The sequence below is a fragment of the Ovis aries genome, chromosome 7 (assembly GCF_016772045.2).
Source record: "Ovis aries strain OAR_USU_Benz2616 breed Rambouillet chromosome 7, ARS-UI_Ramb_v3.0, whole genome shotgun sequence".
In the NCBI taxonomy this organism is placed as follows: domain Eukaryota; kingdom Metazoa; phylum Chordata; class Mammalia; order Artiodactyla; family Bovidae; genus Ovis; species Ovis aries.
This window is the reverse complement of record NC_056060.1, coordinates 56,583,245-56,593,285: the sequence shown is the minus strand read 5'-3', so window position 1 is coordinate 56,593,285 and position 10,041 is coordinate 56,583,245. Positions and strand designations below refer to the sequence as shown.

At 41.3% G+C, this 10,041-nt stretch overlaps 1 protein-coding gene across 2 annotated transcripts in view; it reads right to left on the bottom strand.

The window, feature by feature from the left end:
• Nucleotides 1-63: 63 nt before the first annotated feature.
• Nucleotides 64-10,041, bottom strand: part of LEO1 (LEO1 homolog, Paf1/RNA polymerase II complex component) — a 32,670-nt gene continuing 22,692 nt past the window's right edge. Inside the window, exons 10-12 of one of the 2 annotated variants that reach the window (XM_004010604.4) lie at nt 9,374-9,560; nt 6,553-6,650; nt 64-307 (exon numbers count right to left, since the gene is read on the bottom strand). In XM_004010604.4, coding sequence (XP_004010653.1) covers nt 203-307; nt 6,553-6,650; nt 9,374-9,560 — 390 coding nt within the window. In that variant the 3' untranslated portion in view covers nt 64-202. Of the gene's footprint in view, nt 6,651-9,373; nt 9,561-10,041 lie in introns of both variants that reach the window. The other variant, XM_060417961.1, reaches the window with a different exon arrangement.

The following is a 10,041-nucleotide window of genomic DNA, read 5'->3' as shown; positions in this document are numbered from 1 at the left end:
TTTAGTGTAAAGCATGAACAAAATCAACCTGCTTCGGAAGAAGTCCATTTCTTGAACAGAGACTTGCTTTTTAAAAATTTTTATTATAATTAAAATTAGTCAAAAGCAAATCAATTTCTTTTGATCAAAATAACTCATGTTTATATCATATTTATAAAACAAACTGTACAGTAAAATATATAAAGTTTTCACATTTTGTACTTCAATCATCATCATCTTCCTCTTCATCACTGATCACGTATTTCTTGTGCTTTTTATTCGCTTTATCGTCATCTTCTGCTTTTCTTTTTCCAGAAGGCTCACCCTCCTAAACAGATAAAAATCTTTAAAAGTTCATAGAGACTATTTCTAGAAAGGTTTATCAGAAGTAGCTCTGAGCTGAATAACCCTCGGAAAACCCAAAATAACATAACTGTTGTAATGAGAATGTTTACCAGCTGTAAAACCAGTGGTTTAGGTCATGGCAGTTTCCAAATCTACAAGTACTAGAGGTGTTCAAAATGACTCCAGAGTAATTACAAAACTAATCCTAAAACCCAGCTTCAGGACCACAAGGGTGAACTGATAAGCAGCTGTGACCCAGTCTCACAGAGGGAAGAAGCTGCTGTACATGGAGAAGGGCTGCAGAAAGTGGAAACGGGCTTTGCCCTGGGAAAGGTCAGCACTCTCCCAAAGAGGTTAGCCTATTAACCACTGTCCTGCTGCATATTTTACTTAAACTCTTTTTCTTCACTTCCTCAGACTTCACTTCATTATGCTAAAAAAAATTTTTAAGCCTGTCAACTTTAAAAAATAATTTCTTGTTTTGGATGTACTAAAACTCATAAAGATTTTTTAAAACAATATCTGAGGGAGTTCCCTGACGGTCCTGTTTAGGCGTCCTCCTGGCAATGCAGGGAACGTGGGTTCGGTCCCCGGTCTGGGAACTAAGACCCCACATACCGCAGAGCAACTAAACCAGCTTGCCACAACCAGCAAGCCCGTGTGCTGCAATGAAAGAGCCCACACGACGCAACAAAACCTGGCGCAGCCAAGTATGTGGCTTTTTTTTTAATTTTTAAACAACTTTGAAGAAATTAAAGGCCTTCACAGACAAGTTTCCAAAACTTAAAATCATGCTGCACAGTGTTCTAACAGAAACAAAAAAAAACTCACGAAGTTAAAACAATTTTTACAGATAGAATTCAAACAGATCAACACTGAATAATATAAAATATTGATTAAAATGAAATGATACTAAATATGACACTCCAGAACTACCTCAATGAAACTCTTCGCCAAAAAGAAGACAGGGTGAACAGTTTAAGGCTGAAGCTGGGCAAGGCCAGGCCTCTTACTACCCTGTCCAAAGGACTGCTTCTGGACGTAGCATCCAAGCAGGCACGGCCACTTTTTCTGATGGTCCCTATGCCTGGCCTCTGAGGAGCAAGATCGTACCTCACACTTGTTTCCTGCCTTATTATCCCAAATGCATCCCCACAGATCCGAAGTCATAGAATTCAAACAGGACAGTTATGAATCCACAGGAAGAGATCCAGAGGTCCCCCTGCACTTACTTCCCAGCAGGTGGCAGTAGAGTTACCCCAACAGCAAGCCTGGAAGATGGATCCTGCCCCCAGGCTCTGACTAGCCGCCTATCTACTTCCCAGCCTTGGGCAAACCCAGATACTTCTCTCCCAAGCCCACATAGGCAAAAGCAAAAAGGACACTGACTACTACCACTATTTTTCATTTATTTTCAGCTGATGAATCTTATCTTAAACACTTTACATGCAAGCCTGTTTGTGGCAACCTTGCCCAAGTAAATTTCAGTGTGTATGATCTCTTCAGCTCTAAAATTTTTTAATGGGTTTTGGTGAATAAGGAACAGCTTTCTAAAAGGTGGGAGCAACTGTCCTGAAGGGTCCTAGATAATGCCCAGCAGCTAGGAGGGCAGGAGCCAGGTCAAACCTCTCCCAAAGAGGTCTAACCAGCACCAGTTCTAATCCTCTGTCTGGGGTAAGAGGCTCCAGAATTCAGCTCTGAAAACCCTTCCAGGACTGGCAGCTACAGAGAAGCACAGTGAAGTCCAGCAAAGGCATGCAGGCCTGCTACTCTCAGGATTTAGAAAGTCAGTGGCACCCTTCAGATCTCATTTTCAGAAATTAGGAGTGTGGGATTCTGCCTCAAACTTAGCTGGAATAAACCCCCGTGCCATGTAAATACAACACATGACAAAAATATATTAGATGAACACAAAGCTTCCTAATATAATCATGAATTAGTTCCTGCATGCTTCAGTCATGTCCAGCTCTCTGCAACCCTATGGACTATAGCCTGCCAGGCTCCTCTGTCCATGGGATTCTCCACGCAAGAATACCAGAGTAGGTTGCCGTGCCCTCCTCCAGAGGATCTTCCCGACCCAAGGATTGAACCCAAGCCTCTGTCTCCTGAACTGGCAGGTGGGTTCTTTACCACTAGCATCACCTGGGAAACCTCTTAGCCATGAATGCAGGTCCCTAAAGACAAAGGAACAGGCAACCCACAATTATACAGGAACTGTCTTCTAACAATTTATTTTTCAGGTTGATTGTAAAACTCACATTATAAATAGCTCTCAGAGTTTACATAACCCGAAATATACCTAAGAATATATACCAATTAGGGTATCTTAAAGTACAAGAAACCAACACCTAGAGAGCCAAGGCTTCCAGGGAAACATACTCTGAACTTCGGCCTTGGGAAAGCCTCACCCTGGAGGGGCAGCTGGAGCTACAGCTGTTCCAAGTTGCTGATGGTTCCATAAAAACAGGGGCTTCTAACAGAAAAGGCAAAGCTGCCAAGGGGGGAATGCAGGTTCTATGAGGCAGAGCTGGGGGAGGAGAAAGACACAGAGAGGAAGCAGACCACCAGCACCACATTCTGGGCAGTCTCAGCAGGTCGCCTCTTTTACTCAAGAAAGCTGTGGCCTGGACATGCCACCCTTTCTCCCCATTGTCTGCATGTTCCTTTCCACGGGATCTTTCCCTTTTCCACAGTTTCTTCTACTACTACCAACCTTTCACTTTGGGAGTAATTTAGGTTTTCTAAGATTTTCTCTGCTTACAAAAATAAGGGAGGATAAAAAGCTCTGTTTTTTCTTTTCTGTAACTTGGTCCCTCCTGGGGAAGGGAAATGAGCATTCACTGTGATACCTACGTTCACATCTTTTATTAACTAGAATACAACTTTATAAGGCAGAAAGCATAAGTCCCATAGAACAGGTGAAGAAACAGACTTGGAAATGTGAGATGCCTTGCTCAAGCCAATGTAAGAGGTAGAGGGCAGCCCCAAGATTCAGCAATCCAGAGCCCTGTCCTCCCCCATATCAAGGAATGCTCTCAAGACAATGGTCATTTTCTAGTGCGGGGACGTAAGGTTTGAAAACTGGCTTAATCTCAGAGGAATACCTAGATTCATGGTGTGGGGGTGAGGTTTAGTGTGCAAATAAGGAGAGAGGCCTAGAGCAGGTTCCCCTCCCGCCCTCACCCCCCACTCCCGACCCTGCTCTCCCACTGTAACCCATTCCAGGACTTGAACTGGGGTAGTGAGGAGGTTGGGAGGTCCAGGCAGAAGCAAAGTCTCTGTTGTCAGGAAAGGGGAAGCGGAAGGGGGACTAGGGGGGGAGGTGGTTGGCGACAGGAAGATTTAACAGCAAGTAAGTATTCAGGTGAGGGAGGTAGAGGGCAGGCAGCTCCTATAACAGACAGCTAGGAGGCATTCGCAAGAGAAAGTTTTAAGTCACACAGTTACAGGTTTGTAATTGCCCGGCCTCAAAGAAGGCTATCTGATGGATCACAGCTAGAAACTTCATTTCTGAGAATTCTAGGAATAAACAGAAGTCCCATGACACTTTTCAATTTTCACTCAGTTTCTGCTTGCCAATAAATAAAACAGCATCTGCTTAGATAACGATTGCTGTTTGCCAATAGTTTAACACACTGTAAACGCATCATTAAGACATCTATCTAATTTAAAAGAAATATGTTGCAGAATAATTTAACAATTTTGTCTATTTATCTTCCATAGCATACCACTTCCAAGGAAGATTGGGAAATACTAAATGTTGTGATTAACAAACAATAACACAAGGACAAAATTCCGTTTCACATGAGAAAAGAGCTCATGCAAGTTCACAGTTCATAGAAGGCCAAAATGATCAAAGTACATTAAAATCATGAATAACAGGAACACAACAATGTTTCCACAATATGGCAGAACAGTCCTTTGAATAACCCGATCACTGAAAATAACAATGATGAAAAACTATAAACAAACCCAAGTGATGGCAAGAAAATAAAGTATACTCACAAGCCAAAAATTAAGCAAAACCAAGAACCCACAGAGACGAGCAGAGCACTAAAGCAGGCTTTCTCCTTGAAGACAGTTACCAAACTGCATGAACTACAAGCTTTGCTTCTATGCCTTGCAGGGTGCTGAGGACAGGACACAAAGGCCAAGTGCAGCAGATTAACAACAGACCCCGGAGGCCTGGATCTTTACTGTTCAGGTGAACTAGCGATAAGCCCAGGCCCTTTTCTCTGAGGCAGGGGTCAGCAAATCATTCTGGTAAAGGGCCTGAGGCCAAATGTCTCGGGCTTTACAAGACATATGGTTTCTGTTGCAACTAATCAACTCTATCACCACAGAAGGAACACATCCAGAGACAATACATAAATGATTAACTATGGGTAGATTCTGAAAAAAGTTTATTTGAAAAAAAAAAACAGGTGGCAGTCTAGATTAGTCAGCGGGATATAGTTTGCCAACCCGTTTCAAATGCCTGCAAGGGTAATTTCCAATCTCTAACATTTGAACTAATTAAGAGGGGATTAAGAAAAAATTTAAACATTTCTAGGAAAGTTCATAACAAGTCAGAACCCATACTTCCAATAAAGCTAAAATGATCTGTTCCACGAATATAATTTAAAGTAGTCCCAAGGTACCCGGCAGAAGCAAATATATACCATCTTCAGAGGAAGCCATCAATCTAGGCTATAAAAATGTCCACTGGTCTGAGTAAATCAATCATTTAGTCACAGAACACATGGAGAAATAAGTCATCATGAAACAGCTATCAGAAATAATCAGAAGTAAAACCACATATGTAAAGGCTTCAGAATTATCAGATATAAAAGACCATACCAGTAGGTTTAAAATACTTAAAGACATAAAGGAGACACTGAAAAATATGAATTAGGAGCAGGATTTTTTTAAATGACCAATTTGAAAAACTAAACCTCTAGAGATTAAAAAACTGAAACGATTAAAAATTGAGTAAAAGAGATCAACAATGTATTAGACAGCTAAAGAAGGAAACATGAACTAGAAGAAGCTGTCCACGAATGCAAAGCTAAACAGACGTGGAAAATATGAAGGGCAGCTTGAGAGTCATGAGGGATAAAGTGAGAAGGAGTACCATGCACCTAATCAGAGTTCCATGAACAAAGGAAAAAGAATGGCGGGAAGTAATATCTGAAGAATTAATGGCTGAGAAATTTTCAGAACTAATGAAATATATCAATCTATAAATTCAGAAAGTCTAACAGATCCCAATCAGAGAAATTAAAAGAAATTCAAAGTAGGATACCGCAGAACAGTTCAAGAACACCAAAAATAACAATAATCTATAAAGACTTAAATATAAGTCAGTCCTGGGTATGTAATGCACAGCACAGTGACTGCAGTTAATAATACTCTATTGTACAACTTAAAGTTACTCAGACCATGGATTTTAAAAGTTCTCATCACAAGAAAAAAATATAGGTAACTACTGTGGTGATGGATGTTAACTAGACTTACTGTGGTAATCCCTTTGCAATATATACATGTATCAATCAAATCATTATGTTATACACCTGAATATAATGTTATATGAAGTTACATGTCATATCATGTATCAAGGTACATATATCTTGAAAAAAAGACTTAAAAATTTCTCAGTATCTGAACTCTCATAATTTGAAAAGGATACTGTTAAAAATATAAGTTAAAATTCCTTTGAAATTTTATTATTTCGGTAACACATGGACATTTATTTTATTGAATTACTCAATACTATTTCAAATACTACTTCATCTACATAAAAAGAAAACAGATTTTTCTACCATAAGAATTATTTCTGTAATTTTAAAAACATATTGAAAAATTTTTTAAAGGAGCAAAAGAAAGAAGAGAGACACACACTGTCCACCCACACTAAGTGATCTCTGTAACAGTTCTCCAGGAAAGCCTGGCTACCTCAGGGCATGTCTTCCCCCAGGCCTCTCCATCCACCTGGCATGCCCGTCCTGGCTGGTGTGCCCTGGGCTAGCACTCTTCCTTCAGCACACCAAGAAGAGGCCTCTTTCTCTAAGCAGAGGTCTTAGACGCTCTTCTGGGCCACTCCCAGCCCGTTTCTGGATTTATCTCACTGAGCTTCAGTGAAGTGTGTAGACATATGTCTGTGCTCCTAGGCTGTGCGCTCCTCCTCATTCCAGGCATTAACATGTGGGTACAGGGTAAACCTCTACAATTGAATAAATTTGGTTTTACCTCATCACTGGTGAGTTTCTTCGCTTTGAGTAACCTTTGAGCCTTATCTTCTTCTGATCCCTCATCACTGTCTGACGAATAGATTCTAGCTCGTTCCTCTGAAAGCAGAGAGCAAGATTTGTGAGTGACTTTCAAAGATAATCCACTCCTGGATCTGTCTTCTGATGTATATCTTCAGTTCCTTCTGTATACTGTTTATAGAGAAGCAAATAATTAAGACCTTTTAAAATTTCAGATTTCCCTGGTGGTACAGTGGATAAGAATCCACCTGCCGATGTAGGGGATACAGATCCAATCCCTGGTCCAGGAGAAATTCCACATGCCACAACTAAGCCCATGCGCCGTAAGTACTGAAGCCTGCGCTTCTAGAGCCCATGCTCCACAGCAAGAGAAGCCGCCGCAGTGCGTCTGCGCACCACGACAGAGCAGCCCCTGCTGGCTGCAACTAGAGAAAGCCTGCGGGCGACAGTGAAGATCCAGTGCAGCCAAAAATTAAAAAACAAACACTTTTAAAATTTACAGATAAATGCAAATTGAGATCTGTTGAAACAAAGTACTTGTCCTCTCAAATACAAGACTAAGTTTAAAAAAAATTTTTTAAGGTTTGTGTGCAAGATGATTAAAGAGACAGACATCACTATTCTTCCAAAATAGCCTTAGTCATTCTTTTATAGAGGTAACAGTTAACTGAAGCTTTGGAAATAAAACAGGAGGTGGTTTCCAGGGCCTATAAGACCACCTATTGCCAGGCAGCCATTTCAAAGGGAGATGGAGACGAATAAGTCTGTGCTGATGCCCGAGCTCAAGTGAAGCATGGGTGAAATAAGAACAGTTGGTATTAGACCAACCTGCTCACTTCACAGCCCTAAAGCCCTCCCTTTCTCCTTACTCCCTGCCTACCTGACTACTGGACAGAACTGACTGTTAATAAACTTGCCTGTTAGGACTGTAATCACTGGGGAACTGAATATTATATAACTCTCTCCTAAAGACATCCTCAATTTTTTGTTTTTATTTCATTTATATGGCATGTATTTCTACGATTAATCTTTTCTGTGGGAAATTAGCACTAACGAAAAAATAAAAGGTCTTATACTGTAGTCCCAAAATAAATAATAGGCAGGTAAGAAGGGTGTAAAAAGTCCACTAGAACAAACGCAGTTGCTGTTTAAAAAAAAAAGAGAAAGGCATCTCATGGGATGGTCAGAAAAAGAGAAATTTGGGTGTTCTTAAAATTTATCATTCTAACAGAGCAAAACCATTAACATGGTGACCCGAGGTTTTGTACAGTGATTCCCAAAGCTCTATTAAAGCTCATCTGGAGAAGATTAGATCCTCATTTTACTGAAAGGGAATGTGGTATATTCAGATGTGGAGTCACTCCTGAAGCTGATGAGTGCTAAGTACATTGATGATAGTTTTGTGTGACGCTTATTTAGTACTTGTTATATGCCAGGCCCTGGACACAGTATTTAATATGCAATATGTCAATCAATTTTCAAAACAACCTCATGGTATAAACACTTACTAATAAGCAGCTTTTTTCTTGATAAGCTAACAGAAAAAAGAGGTACCGTAACTTCCCAAAAGTCATCCAGCTAAAAAGTGGCAGGGCTAAGATCAGAGCAGGCAGAATCAGGGTGTCCAGCCTGGCCTTCCACCTTTGGGTTCAGTTTACTTTTCAGCACAACATCTCACTTGCTGGCTGCGGGGAAACTGCTGGAGGCAGTACTGTGGCCGAGACAGATGCCTCGGAAGTCAGGCCGCCTGAGTCTCGAAGTCTTTGTGTACCAGCTATGTCTTTGCACAAGCCACTCAACCTCTCAAAGTCTCAGTTTCCTCAATAAGGGTGAGACAAAAATGGGCCCTGAGGCATTATACGAAGTGAAATGAGTCACAGAGGGAAAGACAACCACCGTAGGATCTTACTTATGGGGATGCGAAAAAAAACGGAAAACAAAGAACCAAGCTCATAGGCACAGAAGCCAGATTAGCGGCTGCCTGAGGTGTGGTGTGGAGGGTGGAGGCAAAGGGAGTCAAATGGCACAAATGCCAGTTATAAGATAAATAAATCCTGGAGATATAAAGTACAGCATGGTGACTAAAGTTAACAATAATGTGCTGCATATTTTAAAGTTGCTGAGAGCAGATATTAAAAGTTCCCATCACAAGAAAAAGAATTCTACAACTGTCTTTGGTGGCAGAAGTTATTAACTAGACTTATTATAGTGATCATTTCACAATACATACAAATACTGAATCATTAGACTGTAACCCTGAAACTAATGCAATTAGTTTAGTATTCAATTAAAAAATTTTTTAAAAGAACAAGACAATAATAGTAACTGGGTCATAACATTGTTATAAGGACCAAACAGGATCCATGTTTGAGTGTCTGCCTGGAACTCAGTATGTGCTGAATGACCATTATAAATTACTGGTACTTGTGAAAGAAAAGAATACACAGTGGAGAAGTTTGAAAGAAAACACATGTATTCTCTGAAAAACTGAACTTCCTGATTTCTAATTAGTAATTTTAAAAGTTGAGAAAAGTTCCAAGATACACAGTTGGCAGACTTTCAAATCAGGGAGCAGAAGCTCAAGAGACGAGTCAAGTTAAAGTACAAGCAGCTTCTACTCTTTTAGGCTGACCCAAAAGAATTTCACAATGACTAGCTCTTGAGACCTTGAAACATCTCACTCATTAACACTGATTCCTTAAAAATAAAATGCCCAATGACTCGGCATTCACAGCATACTGAACGCAAAGATGAATTCCACGACCCTGAAATGACGAAATTTCATTTCTGCTCAAACTCACCTCGAATGCCCCCTTTGTATCGGTTTTTAATGGCAGCCAAGCTGATGGACTCCTCGCCTTCCTCCTCCTCATCGTATCGATCAGGTTCTAGGTAACTGGCACTCAGTCCTCGCTGGTGCTGTTTCTCTCTCATGCGGCGCTGCTGAGACTCCCTACGAATAGAAGCCCTCAAACGTTCTTCTTCTTTCTGTAAAGAAGCAAATTAGTGAACTTTAAAAAAGATGAACTCACTTAATGCCCACTTGAAACTACTTCACTCTGAAGAACATGAAAATGCCTTGCCCGGGATAACACCAGTTCCTATGTCCTCAGGGCGAGTTCTCGCCATTTCTCACCTCTGTTACCACACACGGTCATCAACGTGTTCATTTCTAAGGCGTGAAGACACCACAGGGTGGAGAGGCAGGAGGCTCCCTCACACCAACCTCCCCATCACAACTGGCACGGGCACGGCCTTGGGAGCTGCAGCGTCCCCTCTGCTGCCAGGAACAGTCCAGAGGGTACAACCAGCCTGAGGAGCTTCGTCCATGCCCAGCGGATGCCTGAGGGAGGCAGGTTCTCTTCACCCTGAGACACACCTGACTTGCCCAGGCTCCACCAGATTACTATGGCAGCCAGATATTCCTGCCTGGGGCCGTCAACCCAGGGCACTCCCCACAGCTAACAGC